The 27756-nt window shown below is 40.7% G+C and overlaps 1 protein-coding gene across 1 annotated transcript; it reads left to right on the top strand.

The window, feature by feature from the left end:
* Positions 1-8475: 8475 nt before the first annotated feature.
* LOC141078129 (uncharacterized) lies at positions 8476-10092 on the top strand. The gene is made up of 2 exons (XM_073564966.1): positions 8476-8564; positions 8681-10092. Exon 2 carries the CDS (start codon positions 8833-8835, stop codon positions 10018-10020), a length of 1188 nt encoding a protein of 395 aa, XP_073421067.1. The 5' UTR covers positions 8476-8564; positions 8681-8832; the 3' UTR covers positions 10021-10092.
* Positions 10093-27756: the final 17664 nt, after the last annotated feature.

Genomic DNA, 27756 nt, shown 5'->3' with positions numbered 1-27756 from the left:
CTCCTGGGCACAGGCCCTCACTCCTGTCCCTTCACTATAAAGCCTGGGCCTCATTATACAGCTGTACAGGGGTCTAGTGAAGGCTTTTTAGCCCTTTCCTCAGTCTGTAGCTCCTGGGAACAGGCCCTCACTCCTGTCCCTTCACTATAAAGCCTGAGCCTCATTATACAGCTGTACAGGGGTCTAGTGAAGGCTTTTTAGCCCTTTCCTCAGTCTGTAGATCCTAGGAACAGGCCCTCACTCCTGTCCCTTCAGTATAAAGCCTGGGCCTCATTATACAGCTGTACAGGGGTCTAGTGAAGGCTTTTTAGCCCTTTCCTCAGACTGTAGCTCCTGGGTACAGGCCCTCACTCCTGTCCCTTCACTATAAAGCCTGGGCCTCATTATACAGCTGTACAGGGGTCTAGTGAATGGTTTTTAGCCCTTTCCTCAGACTGTAGCTCCTGGGCACAGGCCCTCACTCCTGTCCCTTCACTATAAAGCCTGGGCCTCATTATACAGCTGTACAGGGGTCTAGTGAAGGTTTTTTAGCCCTTTCCTCAGTCTGTAACTCCTGGGAACAGGCCCTCACTCCTGTCCCTTCACTATAAAGCCTGAGCCTCATTATACAGCTGTACAGGGGTCTAGTGAAGGCTTTTTAGCCCTTTCCTCAGTCTGTAGCTCCTGGGAACAGGCCCTCACTCCTGTCCCTTCACTATAAAGCCTGGGCCTCATTATACAGCAGTACAGGGGTCTAGTGAAGGCTTTTTAGCCCTTTCCTCAGACTGTAGCTCCTGGTCACCATGTGATCTCACCATAACCCTAACAAGCTAATTAAGGTGTGAAATCTTGATCATAATTATCTCAGTACACAAATCTCCAAGGGTGCCCAAAGTTTTGCATCGCCCCTTTTTCCTTTTTATAATTATGAAATTGTAAAAAAGTCTATATATTTATTTTTTATTATTACTTTTGCCTAAAATACAAAGGCCATGTGTCATCTTAGAGGTTCGGCCTTTTAGAGATCATTTCGTCTTCATCTTACTACTGCTCACAATAACGGTAATTTTGACCCGGGGCGCCCACACTTTTACATGCCGCTGTCAATGCTCCATCCCGTTGGTGCTCAATATTTAATAGGGTCTTACTATTAAACTTAATGAAAAGTTTGGTGAATGTCTTTGAGCTGTTATTACTAGAGATGAGCGAATATCGTCGGAGAAGTTGTTATTGGCTAATATCGCTTACCGAATAGCTGCATCGGGACCCCGGATCCCTGGAGCGCTCCCGATAATCAGCTGCATGTGTCGCCCTCCATGCAGGTGCTGTGACTATCACACAGCGCGACACACGCAGCTGATTATCGGGAGTCCTCCAGCACACTGAGTCCTGCACACACTGAGGCCCCTGATCATGTGACCCCTGACTCCTCCCCTCCTGTGACCTCATCACAGGTCCTGTGCACAGAGTAGTCATATATGAGGCAGACACTCCTGGATCTTCTGCTTTCTGGGCCGGTTCCTCCTGTGAGTCCTATTAACCCTTTCGCTCCCTGTATTCTCTTTTCTGACAGGACAATATCTGAATTCGGATAGTGTGAGAGGAATATAAGCAATGTGGAAGGAAAAAAACGACAATTTTACTTTTTTCCTCACAAAAATGTGACTTTAGCCCCAGAATTGTCAGCGTAACAAATCCTTATTTCCCCCACTGTAGTTTGTAGACTCCATATACAGATCCCTTAAGTGTGAAAAGAGCTGAATTCCCCACTTAAGTTATTGCATTTTGGAAATTGCCCCCCACTGGGAATTTATCTCCAGGTAAAGGCACAATTGTGTCTCCATGGGGGTTGTGCTCACAGCCCAACATCGTGTGGCCTCCAAAGAAATGCCACCCCGCACCATTACTGACCACTGCCAAACCGGTCATGCTGAAGGGTGTTGCAGGCAGCAGATCGCTCTCCACGGCGTCTCCAGACTCTGTCACGGCTGTCACATGTGCTCAGTGTGAACCTGCTTCCATCTGTGAAGAGCACAGGGCGCCAGTGGTGAATTTGCCAATCCTGGTGTTCTGTGGCAAATGCCCAACGTCCTGTACGGTGTTGGGCTGTGAGCACAACCCCCACCTGTGGACGTCGGGCCCTCAGACCATCCTAATGGAGTCGGTTTCTCACCGTTTGTGCAGAGTCAGACACATTTACATTTGTGGCCTGCTGAAGATCATTTTGCAGGGCTCTGGCAGTGCTCCTCCTGTTCCTCCTTGCATAAAGGTGGAGGTAGCGGTCCTTCTGCTCGGTTGATGCCTTCATACGGCCCCCTCCATATCTCCTGGTGTACTGGCCTGTCTCCTGGTAGTGCCTCCAGCCTCTGGACACTACGCTGACAGACACAGCAAACTTTCTTGCCACAGCTCACATTGATGTGCCATCCTGGATGAGCTGCACTACCTGAGCCACTTGTGTGGGTTGTAGAGTCCGTCTCATGTTACCACGAGTGTGAAAGCACAACCAACATTCAAAAGTGACCAAAACATCAGCCAAAAGCATTGGTACTGAGATGTGGTCTGTGGTCCCCACCTGCAGAACCACTCCTTTATTGAGGGTATCTTGATAATTGCCAATAATTTCCATCTGTTGTCTATTCCATTTGCACAACAGCATGTGAAATTGATTGTCAATCAGTGTTGCTTCCTAAGTGGACAGTTTGATTTCACAGAAGTTTGATTTACTTGGAGTTATATTCTGCTGTTTAAGTGTTCCCATTATTTTTTTTAACCATGTATATAGATAGAGGGAGAGATTTTTTTTGTTTAGGTTGGAGGGTCCAATTCCAGCTATTGCTGTGGGACCTGTGATTTCTATCTACTCCACTGTGTACAGGATAATAGAGTATAATAAAGTGGTTATGGACGTGACGTAACTAACATTGTGCAGTGACTCTGCTTTCCATATAGTGATGGATATTTCTTGTTGGTGAAACTGTGATATTTTTTTCCCCTTTAAACCTTTTTTAAACCCCTCTGATCAGTGCGATCATACAACATACAAGCCTCTGATGGCTCCGGTGATGCCCTGTACTACTGTAGTGCCGTGTATCATCACTGCCTGTCAGTGTAATACTAACGGCCCCATACACATGAGATCAGAGTTGGCTGAACGGACATTTGGCAGACGGCGATCTCTCCCGACTCCCCCATACACACAAATATTCCAGCTTTCCTGTGGTCTGTATGAGAGAGTCGCCTCCAGACTCCTCTAGAGGAGGATTATCTACAGGAAGAACAAACGGATTATCCTCTGAAATTCAGGATGCCAGATCCTTCTCTGCCCTGACAACATCTGTCGGGAGGCCCCCAAATACATTATATGGTCGGCCAAACCCCCCGAAATCAGTGCTTTCATGGAACTTTAGTCTAATGTGTATGGGGCGTTATAAGGTAACTTCTTGGACGCTGTCTCTGGCCCGGCCGAATAGACCTTCATACATTATTACAGACCCCATTATTAGGCATGTAAGTATCGCAGTAACTAGGCCGCCCCATACTATCGAGTACTTGGAGGCGGGGGGCATTCAGCCAAACTCTGTCACACCTTCTTAGATGTCATGTTTGCTTTTCAGAGTTTTTGTTGAAGCCTCATCTGTGCCGTCCCTGCGGTGTACATCTATGTCCTGAGGCACAAAAAGATTAATTTCTTTTTAATAAATGTTTAACATATTAAAAATTATAAAATGTGTCTTCTGCTTTTTACATATTTTTTTTTTTCTTCTTACAAGAATTGTTGGAGCCAATTTTCCTTAGAAACATTTTAATATCGGCTTTTTCTGGAGTTTTTCTTGTAATATAGGAAAGCCTAAGGCCAGAAATAAACCCCATAAATCACTGTACATGGAGACTTTGGGGTCAGATCATTTCTGTCCGTTGTGATTGTGGAAACAAAAAATCTTTTATAAAAGCCTCAAACTTCTGTGTGTGACTCAGAGCTGAGATCTAACGTGATAGAAGATTCCAGTGCGGGGAAGACGGGAAACCTTCATATAGACGGCCGGTGGGGATGGAGGCAGTGACCGACTCTGGCCAAATCTGTCTCTAGAGCCGCAGTAGAAGATGAAGATGTCGTCCTCATCATGAAGGAGTTATTTCTCATGTCGCGTGTAATGAATCTCTCCTGCAGTATTGCTAATGCCGATTCCAGTGTCGGTAATGAGACGAGAATTAGCGTTATGGAAGATGAGTCTATGAGGAACGTGTTCAGCTGCCGACTCCGAGGAGGAAACTGCTTGTTGTCTGTGGCCTAAATATATAGGTTTTATTAGTAGATGTCAGGGAAGAAAACTAAACCCTGTAAGATAATAAATCTCATATGTTTCCCTTATTATCTCCAGTAATTGTATTATTACACAGGATTCTTATGATGTTACATCGGATCATCTTCTTCTCATTCAGGTCTCTACAATATCGGATCCTCTCAGGGAAGATCTTCTACAGAAGAGAATTCTCCTGATTTACCCATCAAGGATGGATATGGACAGAGACAAGATGGCGGAGAGGATGTTACACCTCACCCTAGAGATCCTCTTCCGTCTCACTGGAGAGGTGAGAGATTCTGATGACGTCACATTACATCATTCTTATCTATGGGAATAACAGATGGACAGAACTGGAGAGGTGAGGACTCTGGAAATGTCTGTAGTGAGATTTATTAATGTGTCTCCATAACCAGGATTACACAGTGGTGAAGAAGACCTCTAGTGATCGCTGTCAGGACCCTGTGTCTGAGGGATGGGGAAGACCCCTGAGCCCAATCACGGGGCCTCCACCTCACCCCCTGATCCATGAGGACATCAATGACCAGAAGATCCTAGAACTCACCTACAAGATGATTGAGCTGCTGACTGGAGAGGTGACACTGCTGGGAATGCTGGGACATTATACAGTAACACTATGAAGGGATCGGGGGGATGACGGTATTATTGTATGTGTCAGGTTCCTATAAGGTGTCAGGATGTTGCTGTCTATTTCTCCATGGAGGAGTGGGAGTATTTAGAAGGACACAAAGATCTGTACAAGGACGTCATAATGGAGGTTCCCCAGCCCCTCACATCACCAGGTAATAGACAGGACTAAATACACACGGCCTATAATTATCTGTATGTAGAGAATGAATTCAGTCCCTGTATGTGTTTCCTCCAGATCTATCCAGTAAGAGGACAACACCAGAGAGATGTTCCCGTCCTCTTCTTCCACAGGACTGTAAACAAGAAGATCCCAGTGCTCCTCAGGATCATCAGGTAGATGGAGAGAAGGTGTCAGGAGATCTCCCCTATGATGTGTAGACGGCTGTGAAGGTCTTGTGCTCAGTCTTGTTTTATCCACCAGTATTATATGTTTTATACTTGTGTAATGAGAGCGGTGGAGATGGCAGGATTAGAGCTGATCATAGATGGGACTTCTCCATCTGTCTGTGACTTTTACAATATGTGTTTCAGGGTGAAGTTCTGACCCATATTAATACTACAGAGACATATGTGAGAGATGATGAGCTGTGTAAAGAGGAGATTCCCACATATGACTACCCAGGTGAGTAGTAACCACTGAATGCAGAGAAGTCACAGATTCCTCTCAGTCACCGGCTGTGGCTGCTTTATCGGTGGTGTAGTCCGGCCGTATTACCATGGTCACCATTTTGCCTCTAGACCACAACATTCTCCTCCACCCAAAACTGTTCAAATGACTTTGGGCATTGAAAGCCCTTTTCTATAGAACTTATGACCTGGAGGATCCACCTACCCCCTGGGATTAGTGTGAGGGTGATCCCTTAAAGCGAGATCTATTTGATTGCTTGTACCTGAACTAATATAGGCCGAGTGCGCGCTTGAAGAGTCACACTGAACACAGAGTTAGATGTCTACTCCTTTCTCAGTAAAGGCTTGCACACAACTGAAGTTTATTCTAAAGACAAAGTGACAGGAGATGGGTGTCACACAATCTCCTGAGTAGCCAGTGTCAGTCTATGATAGGTCCATTTCAGCTTCACTTCCATATTTGGTATCCAGTATCTCAGCTTCTGCATTCCAAGGATTCCTTCCAGGGTGCTGTCTGAAGACACAGACGCCATCTTGGTACACCATATGTGAACTGACTTATATAAGGTTTAATAATTGATTTCATCAGCCATTGTCTCCTTCACATTAGAAGACGCTGACCGTTACCTGCCCAGATCTGTAACTATAAAGCCAACTGACAGCGTACGCAGAATGTGCTGAAAAGTTAGAAAATCATTTGTAGAAAAATCTTATGCTGGGCCTGTAAGAGAAAGCGGAGGGTAATGATGCTGTTGGCTTCCTAGATCCCTGAGATCTTATCAGATGAATCTTCTCTCCCTTCTGTACTGCTGAATGTCTCATGGTCCCTACAAGACCAGGTCCAGTCTTTCTGGCCAAACTTCCCTTTTATGAGCGACAACAGTAAATGTGCAGTGAGGCCAAGTGTGAATTTCTGTCCAATAACAGCAGAGTTTCCCTTTATCCTGACTTTTCAATTTGTATTAAAACCAACTGACTTCAAGGAGGATTGTGATAATCTACAGGACAAACATTCCACCTGTGCCCTGATAGATCTCTAAGCTGTGCGTGGCTGAGGGCTGTAATATACATTTATTCCCGCCTGCAGGAGATGTGTTGGCTCCAGCCCTGGTGTCATGGATTCATTCCACGTCATAAATTACATTGTTTCTGATCCTAAGGAATTCAGATTACTGCACAATCTCTCCTGAAATGGGGAGCAATATTATTTTCTCTAATCTTCTGGTCAGGATCCATAGTAGCTCCAATGGTCCACCATAAATGAGGGCAACTCTGGTTTACTGTTGTGTAATCTGTATTTGTAGTTTTCAGTTAATGAGATTCTCGTGCTCTGTGGGCGGGGCTGTGGGCGGGGCTGTGGGCCGGGCTTTATGTGGTGCTCTGATTACATATTCCTCTGTATTGGCTTATGTCAGGTCGCTGACCCCTCACTGATCTGCCCCCATTATTACATAATGCATATAATAGCATTGATATTATTGTTGATAATGCCTATAATATTGTGGCTATTGTGAGGCTTAGAAAAAAAATTACATCCAGCAAAATGTCACCAGCGATGGCGGCGCCTGCACAGTAGCGTCTATCTCTTACTTATAGATGCTACTGCACAGGAGCCGCCATCGCCGGTGACATTTTGCTGGATGTAGTTTTTTTTCTAAGCCTCACAATAACATATTGTGCCCAGCTTGTGTCTCTGGAGACCTCCCCCCACCTACCCCCGGAAATTGTTAAGTCAGCTCTACTCAAATGTGTCTGTCACTAAATAAACCAAATGCTTGAATGTCAAAACAGTTCAAAAACGTGGTTCTGTGTGGAAGATTGTAAAGCCGTCATGGAGGCATAAGGCTGGCAGTGATGGGCATTGTGGGTAATAATAGCGGGGATCATGCCTCATTCCTCTCTAGGAGCATACACGACATCTTCTCTGGGGGTTCTTTCTTGTTTCAGTTACTGGGATGAGTGCAATAAAATGTTGCTCAGTGAGTCTTCTGACATCTTCACATTCTAAAGGATTGGCGGGGACAGAATTTTCAAAAACAAGATTTTCAGTGACCTTTTCCTGATAATCAAGGAAAGTATCTGCATTTCCGGCTTTTTTGTATAACACAAAAGATTTATATGTGGCCACCTGAAACAAATACATGACTAACTTTGTATACCAGAGATATGATTTTCTTGATACCTGGTATGGCTGTAGAACCTGATCTGCAAGGTCCACACCCCCATATATTTGTTCTAGTCAATGACAGACACAGGTTTTGGAGTAGTGGATCCCTGTTGGTCTGCAGTGGCCCTTGTAGCATCTGTGTGGATCGAGCTCAGGATAAAAATATCTTTATTATACTTAAGGACAAGCAGCTCTCCATTGTGTAAAGCCCCTGACTGCCCCTTTCGGAACTTTTTGCTGACCAATGATTGTGGAAACGGTTTTTGCAAATGGTCCCACAAGCCCCCATGTTAAGTTCAACCAGAGTTTTAAATAGGGGTATGCTGGTGTAGTAGTTGTTGCACTTTCTTCACTGTCAGAACATAAAAAGTGCATAAGCCTCCTCTGCACTATAAAACTGATGGGTGATTTTATTTGTTTTTATTTCTTTTTCCGGAAATAGACAACTCTGACATGACTGACGTGACCAAATTATTGGGGAGACAATTGAGAAAAGCCTAATTCTTTAGCCTAACCCTAACTTTAGCCTAACAGTAATTAACTTTAGCATAACACTAACCCTAACTTTAACCTAAAAGTAACCCTAACTTTACCCCAACCCTAACTATAGCGCTAACTGTAGCCTGCCTTATCTGTTTTTCTATTGACAAATTATGGACCTGAGTGGGGACTTATTTTTTGTGAGATAAGAATTGGTATTATTTTCGTCTACATAACATTGATTGGTTTCTTTTTATTCGATATTTGGGAGGCAGAATGAACAAACAGTTGAACACCGCACACTACTGGCTCATCCAACAAGGTTTTCTATTAGACTGTGAACAGTCATTGTCTTGGTAAATAATTAAAGTTTTTTACATAGCTTGCCATTTTTATGGACAGTTTAAGTAGAAATGTTTAAAAATATAAAACTCAAGGATATGTTATTAAAAAAATCATTTTTTTATCTTAGCAGATGACTGTACCAGGAGATCAGAAGGACAGCTGACATCTTCAATTTTTAAATCTAATGATCTTGAGATCCTGCAAGATACAACTGAAGTGAATGCCATTACTCCAGATATACCATCATCCATTCACAGCAAAGATCTGTCATCTGATCCTATGAAACAGGTCCCATCTTCTGATTCATTTCTGACTACTAAGGAAAATCAAAGTCACAAAACAGGCATTAAAAAACAAACTGCTCCTAAAGCAAATAAGTCATTTTCATGTTCTGAATGCGGGAAATGTTTTAACTGGAAATCACAATTGGTTAATCACCATAGAACTCACACAGGGGAGAAGCCTTTTTCCTGTTCAGAATGTGGGAAATGTTTTAACTGGAAATCACAATTGGTTAATCACCATAGAACTCACACAGGGGAGAAGCCTTTTTCCTGTTCAGAATGTGGGAAATGTTTTATCAATAGATCAGAAGTGGTTAGGCACCAAAAAACTCACACAGGGGAGAAGCCTTTTTCCTGTTCATTATGTGGGAAATGTTTTAACCGGAAATCAGATTTGGTTAATCACCATAGAACTCACACAGGGGAGAAGCCTTTTTCCTGTTCGGAATGTGGGAAATGTTTTAACAAGAAAGAGCATCTTATTAGTCACCATAGAACTCACACAGGGGAAAAGCCTTTTCCATGTTCAGAATGTGGGGAATGTTTTAACCGGAAATCAAATTTGGTTAATCACCATAAAACTCACACAGGGGAGAAGCCTTTTTCCTGTTCGGAATGTGGGAAATGTTTTAACAAGAAAGAGCATCTTATTAGTCACCTTAGAACTCACACAGGGGAGAAGCCTTTTTCCTGTTCAGAATGTGGGAAATGTTTTAGCAGTAAATCAGATTGTGTTAAGCACCAGAGAATCCACACAGGAGAGAAGCCTTTTTCCTGTTCAGAATGTGGGAAATGTTTTAACAGTAAATCAGATTGTGTTAAGCACCAGAGAATTCACACAGGGGAGAAGCCTTTTTCCTGTTTAGAATGTGGGAAATGTTTTGTCAACAAATCAGAATTGGTTAGGCACCAAAGAACTCACACAGGGGAGAAACCTTTTTCATGTTCAGAATGTAAGAAATGTTTTAACCGGAAATCACAATTGGTTAATCACCAGATAATTCACACAGGGGAGAAACCTTTTTCATGTTCAGAATGTGGGAAATGTTTTAACCGGAAATCAAATTTGGCTGATCACCATAGAACTCACACGGGGAAGAAGCCTTTTTCCTGTTCAGATTGTAAGAAATATTTTAACCAGAAAGTGCTTCTTGATCGCCATCAGAGCAGTCACACAGAGTAGAAGCCTTTTTCATTTTCTTAATGTGGGAAATATTATACTTGGAAATCAAGTGTTAATAAACATTAGAGATGTCACATAGGAGAGAAGCCTTTTTTATGTTCGTAGTGTTGAAATAGTTTTAACCAAAATTGAATATTCTTAAATGCGTTGTCTCTTGTCATTCCTCATGTTTGCTGACAAAAGGATAAAACTAAACTTTATTAATTCCAAATCTAAAACTATACCCATAATTTGCCCCCTGAAGGTTAGTCAATAGATGACTAATAGAAAAAACATATATCCCACAGTTCAGTATATAGGGTAAGGTGACGTTTACATACTCACTCTCCAAGCCTCTCATTTCTATGGGTTTCATCGTCCTCGCCAAAGGTGATTCATCAGCAGACTATTTAATATTGACCTATATTCAAGCGAGACTAGACAAAGAAAAACTAAAATCATGAATCATGTTATCCGAAACAGTCAGAAAACTAGCCAGATATTGGCAGTTCCCAGACCTCAAACTATATACTTGGTAAGTTTATAAGCCTCTCCAGTGTCAGGAGTAGATAGTCTGTGAAAATACAGTACAGATGCTTGTGTTTTTTCTCCTATAGGGACTTCCCTAGTTTGGTATTGTAACTGCTGTTACTGTATATACTCGCGTATAAGCCGAGATTTTCATCCCATTTTTTTGAGCTGAAAGTCCCCCTCTCTGCTTATACATGAGTCATAAATGCAAGAAGGTCGGCGGAGGAGGGGGAGCGGGAGGTGTCAGCCCCCCTGCTTGTCCCATGCTCTCAGGCACCTTCCTTCAGCGGTCACGTGGTACCACTCATTAACGTCATGAATATGCGCATATTCATGACTTTAATGAGCAATACCACGTGACCGCTGAAGGCAGGCATGAGAGAACAGGGCTGCAGAGACCACGCCAGGAGGGGGTAACTATATGCGATATTCACCTGTCCCCGTTCCAACGCTGCTTGCCGCTGTCTGCTGGGTCCTCTGTCAGTGACATTCAGGCAGCAGAGGGTGTGATGATGTAGATAGTGTGCGCCCTCTGCTGCCTGAAGGCCACTGACAGAGGACCCGGCAGACAGCGGCGAGCAGCATTGGAATGGGGACAGATGAATATCTCAGGTGCCGGGTCCTGACCCAGCGTTGACACCAGCATCTGTCCCCCATAGATTGCCGGTGTCCCCACCTGCTCAGGACACCGGCACCTGGCCCCCAGCGACAAGAGGTGATTATGTCACTTTTTTTATTTGCAGCAGTAGCATATGGGGCTTATTCTATGGAGCATCTTATGGAGCAGCATATTGGGGCATAATCTATGGAGCATCTTATGGGGTAGCATATGGGGGCATAATTATGGAGCATCTTATGGGGCAGCATGTGGGGCCTATTCTATGGAGCGACTTATGGGGCTGTCACATGTACCTGTCCTGTGTGACACGACCCGCAGGTCGGTAACTAAAACAACAAGACCAACACGTGTAACTGTCCTGTGTGACACGACCCGCAGGCCGGTAACAAACAACAAGACAAAGGGGAAGGGAAAACAGTTACAATGGTGGGCCCTGCAATAGGAAACGGGGACGTGGAGACCTCCTGCACTCCCCTGAGGCAGTGTCCCTGAACACTCCTAGCGTTCCCTATACAGGCTCTTCACCTGTCGCCGAGCAGGATACCTGTGTCCCTAACTCAGCCTGCACCTATCCCTTTCTAGGGAACTGGGTGATGCAGACACTGTTCCCCATCGCTGTACTAATACACACCAAGGAAAATATACAAACGGGAAAACACCAAAAACACTTATCTTGCTCTGCTGCAGCACCGGGCAGCAGAGTGCATCACCGGATTAACTTTTCGCAGTGGCTCGACACCTCAGCCAGCTGCCACCTTCACCATCTCACTCTGCTGCGGATACCGGGCAGACAGAGTTCAACACCAGTTTCAGCAGTGGCTCTATACCTCAGAGCCAGCTGCCCACTTCACCAGGTTTCAGCAGTGGCTTAACCCTAGAACGCATGACCATAAAAATCTACACTTTCACATACCTGGGGCCTTTTAGGCCCATGTGCAAATAACATGGAATAACTCAAACAAAAATAATTTTCAAAGTTTATTTGAAAATTGCAAAGTAAGGATACATTCCCACTAGCGCTGGTGTCTGCCAGGAGGAGATCTGTAATGGATCTGACCTCCTGGTGACCCCAGCTAAGGCTGGCGGAATCCCGGCATTCCAGGAGCCTTAACTGGAGTTACCAAGAGATCAGATCCATTACGGATCACCTCCTGGCAGACCCCAGCGCCAGTGGGAACACAGCCTAAGATGTGAATAATTCAAACATTACTATGTGCAAAAAAAACCAAAAGAGTAACTGAACGGGCTTAAAACGCCCAATATACGCATTCGATATAACTCTTTATAATAATGTTTTTTTGTCTAAAAGTTTTTTATATAAAAGTTGCAGTAAACATGCTGCAGGAATATCTCTTTTCAAAGGTTCCTTTTCTACTTTACTAATGACCGCAACAACTGACAGGACGAGTTCTCTTGTCATCAAAACGAAGGCTTCTCCGAATATCCTCAAATCTATTGACTGACATTGTAGCTTTGTAATGTGGATCTGAAAAAGGGTTCATAAAGAGTTCTCTGATAGGAACATCGTATGATTTTGTACTCCCTGCCAGAAGAGTAAGGCCAATATAAGCATACAGTTCCTCTTTTGTTATATTTTTCCATGTTTTTTTCTTCCTGAAGTGATACGTTTTCCTTCTAAGTTAGTACACAAAACTACCTCATCTGCAATATCATCTGAAAAAAATGTACAGAACATATCTCTTTTGGACAGGAATTGTGGAATTCCTACAGTTCCTTGAGCAACTCTTACAATATTATGTGATGGGGTTCGTCCAAGAACCTTAGCAGTACTGTTCCAAAAAACATTAGTTTTGGATGTTCTATTTGTACGTTCTGCTGGATCCACTACTTCTTCATCATCTGAAGAATCACTGGTCGATGAAGTAGAGACATTAGCTGGTGGCATGTACTCTTCATCAGACAAAGAAATTTCACTGTCTTCATCACTATCAAAAATGATTGCTTTGATTTCTTGGTCAGTCAAACCCCTGGATGTAGACTGCGCCATTGTAACCTTAGAAGTCAGTAAACTAAAATGAAAAAAAAAAAAGATTACAATCAGGGTTGTACACTCTTTGTTAGTGTGTGCGCTAAGGGTAAAGTGCAGACCCCTCCTCTCACCTTCAGCAGGTCACCACTTTCTTTTAGGTGCAGTAGAAGCTTTTGCATTTTTGGAACTCAGAAAGTTTCTTTTTCAAGAAACAAGAAAGCTGACGCCTTCCTCCAAAGTCTCTTCAGCAAGTAGCACACAATGAACAGTGTTCAGGATCTATGATGACATCGGAGACGCATAACGTTGTGAGGGAGCCTCCTTCCCAAGATCACATGACCATGTAGTCAGGCAGAATTCACACTCTTCATAGCAACAGCAGAGTCATAAAGACTGAGTCAAAGTCTTCCCCAGCAATAGTGAAGACAAAAAGACTTAGGATCACATGTAAACCTAGTACGGGCCTAAAAGGCCCCAGGTATGTGAATATGGGGTATTCACAAAAAAGAGTTGTTATACCGAAATGTCTGTAGCATAAAAATAAATGAACAACTGGAAATGACAAACAACTATATACCTGAGGAATACCTAGAGTTTCAAAATTCTAACTAAAGTAATCTTGCAGAAAATAGAAAACAATTAACAGGGCGGGCCTGCGAGGCCCCAGGTATGCATTCTAGGGTTAACAACTCAGCCAGCTGCTCCCTTCACCGTGGTTGGAATCCAACTAAGGAAAAGCTGCTATCACCAACACCTGTTGATAGACCAGCTGACCTCATATAGCAAAGGAGGAGCGGTCACATGAGCAGGGACCAAAAACATGTAATAACCCCAGTGACCACCGGGGGGCAAAAGGTAACCAATAGAGCCTATCAGGCTGTAGTGACACTTGTGGCCACCAGGGGCAGAAACCCATATTAAGCCCCAGAAGCCTGAAAAGGAAAAAAAAGGTTTACCGGAAGGAATCCATAATCTGACACGGATCCAAGAATTGGACCGTGACAGGGGCAGCATATGGGGTATAATCTATGGAGCAGCATATGGGGCATAATCTATGGAATGTCTTATGGGGCCATAACCTTTATGGAGCAGCATATGGGGCATAATCTATGGAGCATCTTATGGGGCCATAACTTTTATGGAGCAGCATATGGGGCATATTATTCTATAGAGCATCTTATGGAGCCTTTATTAACCTTTGTGCAGCATTATATGGGGCGTATTATGTATGGAGCATCTTATGGGGCCATCATGAACTGTATGGAGCATTATATGGGGCTCCTGATTCAATATGGATATTCAAAAACATTTAACCTACTGATGTCTCAATTAATTTTACTTTAACTGGTATCTATTTGTATTTCTGAAATTTACCAGTAGCAGCTACATTTTCCACCCTAGGCTTATACTCGAGTCAATAAGTTTTCCGAGTTTTTTGTGGCAAAATTAGGGGGGTCAGCTTATACTCAGGTCGGCTTATACACGAGTATAAATTGTAATTAGTATTGCAGACAAATTGTCCTAGACTAAACTCAGTTTTCAGACGGCCCAATATGTACCACTCAGGGAAAACTTACCTGCTCCAAAGATCATTAGCAGCTTCTAACTAATGGCCATGCTGCGGTCTGTCAGGGAATGAGTGCAATATCGTTATAAAGACTAGGGATATGTGCAGCCATAATGTCTGGGAGATCTGTGCCATTATTTAGTATGAATATGGAAATTATCTCTGACAGTTAAGTGCTTCCTGAGCGGTATATACGGTATTTTCACATACTATCTATTCCTGACACTGGAGGGGCTTATAAACTTACACAGTATATAGTTTGAGGTCTGGGATCTGCCAATATCTCGCTAGTTTTCTGACTGTTTCGGTTAACATGATACATGATTTTAGGGTTTTCTTCGTCTAGTCCCGCTTGAATATAGTTCAGTATTAAATAGTCTCCTGATGAATGAATGAATGAATCCAATGAATATTCATTTCTCTTGACTAGTGGCACATGTGACTGCCGGCAGCAGCAGGAAGCCGGGGGCTGACACTGCGCGCTACTGAAGAGGAATGAATACTCACTGCTCTCTGTGTGCACAGTCCCGGTGAGTACTCCAGCAGCTGTGCTCTGCTTGTGAGCAACGCATGACGTCCCTGCCATGTGCTGCTTACAAGCATAAAGCAGTTGCTGGCACCGGAGCAGGACGCTGTGAGGGAGCACCGGGTAGGTAACTGTAATTTTTTTTATGTTATCTGATGGGGCCCTGCATACCAGGATGAGATGGGGCAATAGGGATGGGACCATGCATACTATGATAATGATGGGGTCCTGCATACCAGGATGAGATGGGGGCCCTACATACCAGGATAGGGATGAGAGGGCTATGTGTATCAGGATGGGGGTGAGGGGACCATATATACCAGGATAGGGGATACTAAGTACAGAATTGACCACATTTTTTGCTTTAATTTTTTTTCCTAATTTCCTGCTCTAAAACCTAGGTGCGTCTTATAGTCCAAAAAATACGGTATATATATATATATATATATATATTTTTTTTTTTCTCAGTGAACTCATTCCTCATGTTTGGCCTCATTAAAATAAAAACACTCATACTCCGCTGGCGTGCCGGCTCCACTTCAGCGGTGTCGAGACTCACTGTCCCGGGGCTTATGTGAGGTTCTCACATCACACGAGCCCTGCACCCAATCAGAGGCAGCTTCACTGTTCCTTCCTTTGGACTGAACATCATCATGAAGCCAGGGCTGCGGCTGCTCTCTGACGGCCTCATGATGCTTGATTTGTCCGAAGGTGGGGACAGTGACATCAGCGCTGACTGGGCACAGGGCTCACATGATGTAACAACCTCAAAAGAGACTGAAGAACGCAAGTGCCGACACCACTGAAACGGTGCCAGCATGGGAGGTTTGTATAAGTGTTTTTATTGTAACAGGACCAAACATGAGGAATGAGAAGGGGTTGTCCAACTAGTTGTCAACCTCTTTATCAAAAATCCCACACAGGGAAAAGTCATTATTATACCGAGAGTGTGAGAAATGAATTACAGGAAAATCGTATTTTGTTGACCTTCAAAAATATCTCAGACGGGGAGAACCTATATATATTATTCACAAATTGTACAAAAACATGATGCACGCGGCGTGCGTTCAAGATGGAATATTATATGGGAGTTTTATAGGATAAATTCAAGGTGAGAATATTATATGGGAGTTTTACAGGATAAATTCAAGGTGAGAATATTATATGGGAGTTTTATAGAATATATTCAAGGTGAGAATATTATATGGGAGTTTTATAGGATAAATTCAAGGTGAGAATATTATATGGGAGTTTTATAGGATAAATTCAAGGTGAGAATATTATATGGGAGTTTTATAGGATAAATTCAAGGTGAGAATATTATATGGGAGTTTTATAAAATAAATTCAAGGTGAGAATATTATATGGGAGTTTTATAGGATAAATTCAAGGTGAGAATATCATATGGGAGATTTATAGGATAAATTCAAGGTGAGAATATTATATGGGAGTTTTATAGGATAAATTCAAGGTGAGAATATCATATGGGAGATTTATAGGATAAATTCAAGGTGAGAATATTATATGGGAGTTTTATAGGATAAATTCAAGGTGAGAATATTATATGGGAGTTTTATAGAATAAATTCAAGGTGAGAATATTATATGGGAGTTTTACAGGAGAAATTCAAAGTGAGAATATTATATGGGAGTTTTGTAGAATAAATTCAAGGTGAGAATATTATATGGGAGTTTTGTAGAATAAATTCAAGGTGAGAATATTATATGGGAGTTTTATAGAATAAATTCAAAGTGAGAATATTATATGGGAGTTTTGTAGAATAAATTCAAGGTGAGAATATTATATGGGAGTTTTATAGGATAAATTCAAGGTGAGAATATTATATGGGAGTTTTACAGGAGAAATTCAAAGTGAGAATATTATATGGGAGTTTTGTAGAATAAATTCAAGGTGAGAATATTATATGGGAGTTTTGTAGAATAAATTCAAGGTGAGAATATTATATGGGAGTTTTATAGAATAAATTCAAAGTGAGAATATTATATGGGAGTTTTGTAGAATAAATTCAAGGTGAGAATATTATATGGGAGTTTTATAGGATAAATTCTAGGTGAGAATATTATATGGGAGATTTATAGGATAAATTCAAGGTGAGAATATTATATGGGAGTTTTATAGAATAAACCAAATACCAACAGAAAATAAACGACTCAAAACAAGCATGTATCAGTAAAAATAACTCTTTATTAGGTAAAGTATGAAAGAATGGCGCCATTTTCCGATACCCGTCGCATCTCCATTTTTCGTGATCTTGGGTTGGGTGGAGGCTTATTTTTTGTGTGCCGAGCTGACATTTTTAATGACATTTTGGTGCAGATACAATTTTTTGAACAACCGTTATTTAATGCAATGCTGTGGCGACCCAAAAAAACCTAATTCTGGCATTTTGACTTTTTCTTGTTATGCCGCTTAGCGATCGGGTTAATTCTTTATTTATATTGATAGATCAAGCGATTCTGAATGCGGCAACACCAAATATGTATATGTGTTATTTTCTTTTTATTGTTTTATTTTGAATGTGGCGAAGGGGGGTGATTTGAACTTTTATATACTTTTTATATATTTTTAAAAACTTTTTTTTACTTTTGGCATTGTGAAGACATACAGCATTGTATCTTAGTTAACCAGATGGCTATTTTTAGCAAACGAAGACTGAATAATAGAATGTTATCTGTATGTTGGCTTTAAAATTTAAGCGTTGATTTCTGGTTGGTCAAGAAAAAAGACTTTTGTTTGCGTAAGCTGGTAATATTGACTTTTATTGTGCGCTCATCCTTGATCACTAGTGATGATTGCTGATATGCTAATTATACATTGTGTTATGGAACCAGTTTGTTGACTTCTAAAGCAGAGAGGGAAAAACTATGCAAATAGTTTAAATAATCAAGTAATGCTATAATAATCTCATCTCCATTCTTACCCTTTATGTAAATACTGAATGAGGGACACTTGTTAAGTCTAAAAATAGTTTACATGCCTCTGTATAAAGAGACTGAGAGAGAGAAACAGCCAGAGAGATTCTGCCAAGACATCCATACATCTCAAAAGTGCCAGAGACAGGACAGCAGTCATTTTACATCATGGCTCCATTACGAGGGACACGGATTTATAATTCTATAGGAAACAACCTAGGGATTTTCAACCTTGGTTGGAAGAATACAGATCTGCTCCATTGATCATCGCTAAACCATAGAGAAGTTTGGAGAAGCCAGGTTGTGATCCTCGGATCAACTGGCCTTTTACCTTGTATGGACTGAATGGATTGTCATCTTCCTACGCTTGTCGTTACCTCCTCTCTGTGCGTGCCACAGATGGGGTAGCGACCATGGTAGCAAATCAGTGGAAGGCTGAGACTCTGTAATGTGCCCCATCTTGGGTCCTGTGCTGGGACTGTTCTATGTGTTATCTGCCTGTTTTGTGGTTCAATAAAGCATTGCCACACTGTTTTACCCTCACTGTGTGTTGTCTGTTTAGCGTTGTGCCCATGTTAAAGAAAGAGCCGGCATTCGGTGGGATGATCCCTGATCCATGTGGTTTCGGCCAGCGGACCGGGGCGCCCGCTGACCACCCCATGTCTCCACAGGCATGCTTCAATAGTCTCAATGGGAGGCTAGAAGCTGCTATAACCCGATCAGCTCTGCTACATACAGGCAATGATCAGATCACCTGTATGTAGCAGAGTTGCTCACTTGCTATGAGCGCCGACCACTGGGCAGCACTCATAGGATCCGACAGTGACAACCATAGAGGTCTGCTGGAGACCTCTGGTTGTCATGCCAACCCATCGGTGACCCGCGATCACATGACAGGGTCACTGATGTACAGGATTTATGGCCCATCATGAGCGAGAAAAGCAGCAGAGCCCACATAAAAGGAGGTAGACCGACATCAGCGTACATTTACACCCGATGTCAGAAAGGGGTTAAAGGGGATTGTTTTTACAGAGACAGAAGAGGTAATCAATCATGTATACATACAAATAATTACAAAAATACACAGCTTCTAATGGTAAATAGTATAGAGTTAAGACGAGAAATTATAATTTGTGTAAATCATGTGTAGAGCAATACCATCCGATACCCTAAAATATCGGATCGGATGGTATCGGCCCGATACAAAAAAAGTATCGGGTATCGCCGATTCCGATACCGGAAGTCCCATTCAAGTCTATGGGATTTCCGGTATCGGAATAAGAAAAACCCTTTTCTGTCCTTGTACAGCCTCTCGGGGGTGTGTACGGACCTTCCAGGGGTCTGTGCCGACTGCCCGGGGGTCTGTACCGGCCTGCAGGGGGGCTGTGCCGACTGTCCGGGGGGCTGTGCCGGCCTGCTGGGGGGCTGTGTCGGCCTGCCGGTGGTCTGTGCAGGCTTCGGGGGTCTGTGCAGGTATCGTCCGATGGGACTACAAGTCCCATCGGGCGATGCCTGCTACCATGACAGTGATTGATACATTAGCCAATGATGGGACAGTAGTAGTCCCATCATCCGGCTAATGTGTTGAATGTTAAAAAAAAAAAAAAAACATACTACATGCTACATACACTCACTGGCCACTTTATTAGGTACACCATGCTAGTAACGGGTTGGACCCCCTTTTGCCTTCAGAACTGCCTCAATTCTTCGTGGCAGAGATTCAACAAGGTGCTGGAAGCATTCCTCAGAGATTTTGGACCATATTGACATGATGGCATCACACAGTTGGCGCAGATTTGTCGGCTGCACATCCCTGATGCGAATCTCCCGTTCCACCACATCCCAAAGATGCTCTATTGGATTGAGATCTGGTGACTGAGGAGGCCATTTGAGTACAGTGAACTCATTGTCATGTTCAAGAAACCAATCTGAGATGATTCGAGCTTTATGACATGGCGCATTATCCTGCTGAAAGTAGCCATCAGATGCCTGTTCTTAGCTGAGAGGAGTGGTACCCAGTGTGGTCTTCTGCTGCTGTAGCCCATCTGCCTCAAAGTTCGACGCACTGTGCGTTCAGAGATGCTCTTCTGCCTACCTTGGTTGTAACGGGTGGCAATTTGAGTCACTGTTGCCTTTCTATCAGCTCGAACCAGTATGCCCATTCTCCTCTGACCTCTGGCATCAACAAGGCATTTCCGGCCACAGAACTGCCGCTCACTGGATTTTTTTTCTTTTTCGGACCATTCTCTGTAAACCCTAGAGATGGTTGTGCGTGAAAATCCCAGTAGATCAGTAGTTTCTGAAATACTCAGACCAGCCCTTCTGGCACCAACAATCATGCCACGTTCAAAGGCACTCAAATCACCTTTCTTCCCCATACTGATGCTCGGTTTGAACTGCAGGAGATTGTCTTGACCATGTCTACATGCCTAAATGCACTGAGTTGCCGCCATGTGATTGGCTGATTAGAAATTAAGTCTTAACACACAGTTGGACAGGTGTACCTAATAAAGTGGCCAGTGAGTGTACATGCAACATACATGCAACATACATACTACATATATACTACATGCATGCTACATACATACATACAACATATATACTAATAATAATAAATTTTATTTTTATAGCGCCGACATATTCCGCAGCACTTTACATTTCAGAGGGGACTTGTACAGACAATAGACATTACAGCATAACAATAATCACATAGATCATAACAGATACCAAGAGGAATGAGGGCCCTGCTCGCAAGGTTACAGTCTATGAGGAAAGAGGGAGACACGAAAGGTGGGTGGTAACAGTTGCCCTGATTGTTTGGACCAGCCATAATGTTAAGTGTGTAACAGTACAGACACAGAGGGCTAATGGAGGCATAAAGCATGTGGGAACATGATGCGGGAAATCTGGTTATGGTAAAACTTTTGGCTCTGCCACACAGGGATAGGTTAGGTTAATGTGTTGAGGCGATAGGCCAGTCTGAATAAATGCATTTTCAGGGCACGCTTAAAATTGTGGAGATCGGGGACTAATCATATTGACCTGGGAAGTGCATTCCAAAGAATTGGCGCAGCACGTGTATAGACTTGAAGACGGGAGTGGGAGGTTCTGATTATTGAGGATGCTAACCTCAGGTCATCAGCAGAACGGAGGGCGCGGGTAGGGTGGTATACTGAAACAAGGGAGGAGATGTAGGGTGGTGCTGAGCCATGGAGGGCTTTGTGGGTGAGGGTAATAAGTTTATACTGGATTCTGGAGTGGATGGGTAGCCAGTGTAATGACTGGCAAAAGGTAGAGGCATCGGTGTAACGATTGGTGAGGAATATGATCCTGGCTGCAGGATTCAAGACAGATTGGAGAGGGGAGAGTTTGGTAAGAGGGAGACCGATTAGAAGAGAGTTACAATAGTCGAGACAAGAATGAATAAGAGAAACAGTCAGAGTTTTTGCAGAGTCAAAAGTAAGAAAAGGTCGAATTCTAGAAATGTTTTTGAGGTGCAGATGACAAGAGCGAGCCAGTGATCGAATGTGGGGGGCAAAGGAAAGCTCGGAATCAAGTATGACCCCAAGACAGCGGGCCTGTTGCTGGGGAGTAATAGTGGAACCACACACAGAAATAGCAATGTCGGGTATAGGTGCATTAGTAGCGGGAGGAAACACCAGGAGTTCAGTCTTTGACAGGTTCAGTTTCAGATATAGTGAGGACATGATATTAGACACAGTGTTTACACAATCGCCGGTGTTACTACATATATACTACATGCAACATACATACTACATATATACTACATGCATGCAACATACATACATACTACATATATACTACATGCAACATACATACATACTACATATATACTACATGCAACATACATACTACATATATACTACATGCATGCAACATACATACATACTACATATATACTACATGCAACATACATACTACATATATACTACATGCATGCAACATACATACATACTACATATATACTACATGCAACATACATACCACATATATACTACATGCATGCAACATACATACATACTACATATATACCACATGCATGCAACATACAAATATACTACATATATACTACATGCATGCAACATACATACTACATATATACCACATACGTGCATACTACATATATACCACATATATACTACATGCATGCAACATACATATATACTACATATATACTACATGCAACATGCATACTACATATATACTACATGAATGCAACATACATACTACATATATACCACATGCATGCAACATACATATATACAACATATATACTACATGCATGCAACATACATACTACATATATACCACATGTATGCAACATACATATATACAACATATATACTACATGCATGCAACATACATATACAACATATATACTACATGCATGCAACATACATACATACTACATATATGCTACATGCATGCAACATACATACTACATATATACCACATATATACTACATGCATGCAACATACATACCACATACATGCATACTACATATATACCACATATATACTACATGCATGCAACATACATACTACATATATACCACATGTATGCAACATACATATATACAACATATATACTACATGCATGCAACATACATATACAACATATATACTACATGCATGCAACATACATACATACTACATATATGCTACATGCATGCAACATACATACTACATATATACCGCATATATACTACATGCATGCAACATACATACCACATACATGCATACTACATATATACCACATATATACTACATGCATGCAACATACATACAACATATATACTACATGCATGCAACATGCATACTATATATATACTACATGCATGCAACATACATATATACAACATATATACTACATGCAACATACATACTACATATATACCACATGCATGCAACATGCATACTACATATATACCGCATATATACTACATGCATGCAACATACATACAACATATATACCACATACATGCATACTACATATATACCGCATATATACTACATGCATGCAACATACATACAACATATATACTACATGCATGCAACATGCATACTATATATATACCACATATATACTACATATACACTACATGCATGCAACATACATATATACAACATATATACTACATGCAACATACATACTACATATATACTACATGCATGCAACATGCATATATACTACGTATATACTACATGCAACATACATACTACATATATACTACATGCATGCAACATACATATATACTACATGCAACATACATACTACATATATATTACATTTATGCAACATACATATATATAACATATATACTACATGCAACATACATACTACATATATACTACATACGTACATACTACATATATACATGCTACATATATTCTACATGCAACATACATACTACATATATACAACATGCATACTACATGCATGCAACATACAAATATACTACATGCAACATACATACTACATATATACTACATGCATGCAGCATGCATACTACATATATACTACATGCAACATACATACTACATATATACAACATGCATACTACATGCATGCAACATACAAATATACTACATGCAACATACATATATACTACATATATACTACATGCATGCAACATACATACAACATATATACCACATACATGCATACTACATATATACCGCATATATACTACATGCATGCAACATACATACAACATATATACTACATGCATGCAACATACATATATACAACATATATACTACATGCATGCAACATACATACTACATATATACCACATGTATGCAACATACATATATACAACATATATACTACATGCATGCAACATACATATACAACATATATACTACATGCATGCAACATACATACATACTACATATATACCACATGCATGCAACATACATACAACATGTATACTACATGCATGCAGCATGCATACTACATATATGCTACATGCATGCAACATACATACTACATATATACCACATGCATGCAACATGCATACTACATATATACCGCATATATACTACATGCATGCAACATACATACCACATACATGCATACTACATATATACCACATATATACTACATGCATGCAACATACATACAACATATATACTACATGCATGCAACATACATATATACAACATATATACTACATGCAACATACATACTACATATATACCACATGCATGCAACATGCATACTACATATATACCGCATATATACTACATGCATGCAACATACATACAACATATATACCACATACATGCATACTACATATATACCGCATATATACTACATGCATGCAACATACATACAACATATATACTACATGCATGCAACATGCATACTATATATATACTACATGCATGCAACATACATATATACAACATATATACTACATGCAACATACATACTACATATATACCACATGCATGCAACATGCATACTACATATATACCGCATATATACTACATGCATGCAACATACATACAACATATATACCACATACATGCATACTACATATATACCGCATATATACTACATGCATGCAACATACATACAACATATATACTACATGCTTGCAACATGCATACTATATATATACTACATGCATGCAACATACATATATACAACATATATACTACATGCAACATACATACTACATATATACTACATGCATGCAACATGCATATATACTACGTATATACTACATGCCACATACATACTACATATAAACTACATACATGCAACATACATACTACATATATACTACATGCATGCAACATACATATATACTACATGCAACATACATACTACATATATATTACATTTATGCAACATACATATATATAACATATATACTACATGCAACATACATACTACATATATACTACATACGTACATACTACATATATACATGCTACATATATACTACATGCAACATACATACTACATATATACAACATGCATACTACATGCATGCAACATACAAATATACTACATGCAACATACATACTACATATATACTACATGCATGCAGCATGCATACTACATATATACTACATGCAACATACATACTACATATATACAACATGCATACTACATGCATGCAACATACAAATATACTACATGCAACATACATACTACATATATACTACATGCATGCAACATACATACTACATATGTACCACATGCATGCATGCAACATGCATACTACATATATACCACATATATACTACATGCATGTGTATTGTAAGGGTTCCAATGGATTGTGATGAATAAGAAAATGCTCACACAAGAATTGAATTACTAAATTGATTTACTATATAAAGTGATAAGATCAAATAATAAACAGTATAAAACTATAAATACATATGCATTAATCAGAAACAGGCATTATTCATACATTACATTATTCAGATAGTCTCATCTCAGTCCTCTCTGGTCTGTCACATCTCTTTCTCTCTCTCCCTCTGCTAATCAGTACCCTCCTTTTATATGTAAAAACTTCTCTAAAGCCTTTGATGTCCCAAAGTAAATGTGAGACTTAAACAGTATCTATCCTTGGATGCCAGTGAGACGACCCCCTGAGGCCAAATAGATGAGAGTTCACCAGTTGACAATCCATGGGGAAAGTTAACACACCCAATCTAATTATGGCAACGAAGGTCCTTTGTTGGTAGATAAGTGTAAGCCAGTTATTTGTTCTGCTTGGACAATTTGACCATCTGGTTGAAACAAGTTTCAATGTCCTTCTAGGAAGGTTCAAAGAGCTGATTGAAACTATATCAATAGTTGGTATTAATTAATTGGGAGTGTTGAAACCATTAAAAATAAATCATAGTATACATTCCACCCCTTGGTTTCAATCACTTTAATTAATTAACCTGTCACTAAACTATACCATTTATCATTATTTGCATTGCTCATTTATATATATATATATATATATATATTTGCTACCAATAGAAAACCGCTTTGGTAAAAAATAACATCCTGGGCTTAAAACGGAAAAAATCAAAACAAAAAACAACATTGGACCAACAGGTAATGAAATATCAAATGTCTGTAGAAATCTTCTTTCTTCGGATCTTCTTGACCGCAATTTTTAAATGGGTCCCTGTTGCAGGGAAGCACGGGGATTATTATGCCCTCATCACTTTGGGGTGACTTCACTACTTTCCCTGGTTAGCAAAAGAACAGACTCTAAAGAGCAATCTGTCCCTGCCCTTCATGACATTAACCCCTCGTTTCTCCAAAGCAATGGGTGCAGGTGTCCATGGCTGAGCATAAGAGTACCTTTCATCTTCTATTGCTGCAGCTGTTCAGGGCCTCACTTTTTATGCCATATGCATCAGCTGGCAGTCATGAGGATTCACCCTGGTTGACGGTTCAGCATCATCTGGGCTCAGTCTCAGCGCTCATTTGGACATCTTCAGTCTACACACAAGACACAACCTGCACTGAGGGAAAGTGAAGTTCACAATCATACTTGAAAGTTCCAAAGTCTTGGCAGAGCTAACTCAGTTCAAAGCAACAGTCCAAAATAACTCAGTCCTGGTGGCTTGTTTTCCACCCCTTGATCAAATGAATCAAACAAAATTACCGTAGGTTTGTTGGTCCAAATTAATTGTGCCCAGAATGACCTTTGAAATTTTCTACTGTAGCAAATATTTCTACTCTAGATAATAATACTACATAAAATATATATCATGTGTATGGACTTATACACTGATCAAACACATCAGATTCATGTCAATCGCATTTGCATAAGAACGATGATCATAATTACCAGTACAATCGTGTTCATGGAGATCACAAAATAATGTTACTACTAATCAGAATCAGTACAATTACACGTTAAGGAAAACAGAACCCACACCAATTTGCTATTAACCCAATTCTAGCAAATTATTATTTTTACATAATATACACATTACATCAACACACACTCTGGCTAAACCTAATGCACTCATTCAGTAAGCAGGAGAGATTCTCATTTACATATAGACAAACACACACTTTGGGTGCCCACACATTTGCATTGCATGACTCAGGCGTAGGTGAACAAAGCTATATCAAGACATTAACAAACTAGCATTCATTGAAATCATTTAACATATATATATTCTTCAAACCCAATTTGCACGGGAGCTCCCAAAAAAATAAAAAATGTTAAAACTCAAAAATAAGTCATAAAATATAATCTTATATTAGGCAGATGGACTCCTTTTTCACTACTGCAGGAATGAACAATTTACTGTGCACTGTATTTACATGTTAATTAAATGGCCAAGGTTTCTTCTTTCACTCCTGCAAACAAACAAAAGGTTAATTACACCCCCCACCCCCCAATCCAACATGTAGTGGACTGAAAAGAGAAAAAACAATTCCTTTAAAAACCAAGAATGCTAAACACAGTACAATTAAAATTCAGAAAATGAGCTCATAAAAAATAAAAATATACCAAATAAAAAGTAAAAATACCACGTGGGTTTTTTCTTTGGCTGTGAACCAATTTTAATCAAGGGATATCCATGACAAAT

The sequence above is a fragment of the Dendrobates tinctorius genome, unplaced genomic scaffold (assembly GCF_039654945.1).
Source record: "Dendrobates tinctorius isolate UK_male_01 unplaced genomic scaffold, ASM3965494v1 ptg000504l, whole genome shotgun sequence".
Taxonomy (NCBI): Eukaryota; Metazoa; Chordata; class Amphibia; order Anura; family Dendrobatidae; genus Dendrobates; species Dendrobates tinctorius.
The sequence above is the reverse complement of the archived record's forward strand: the minus strand, read 5'-3'. Positions and strand labels throughout refer to the sequence as shown.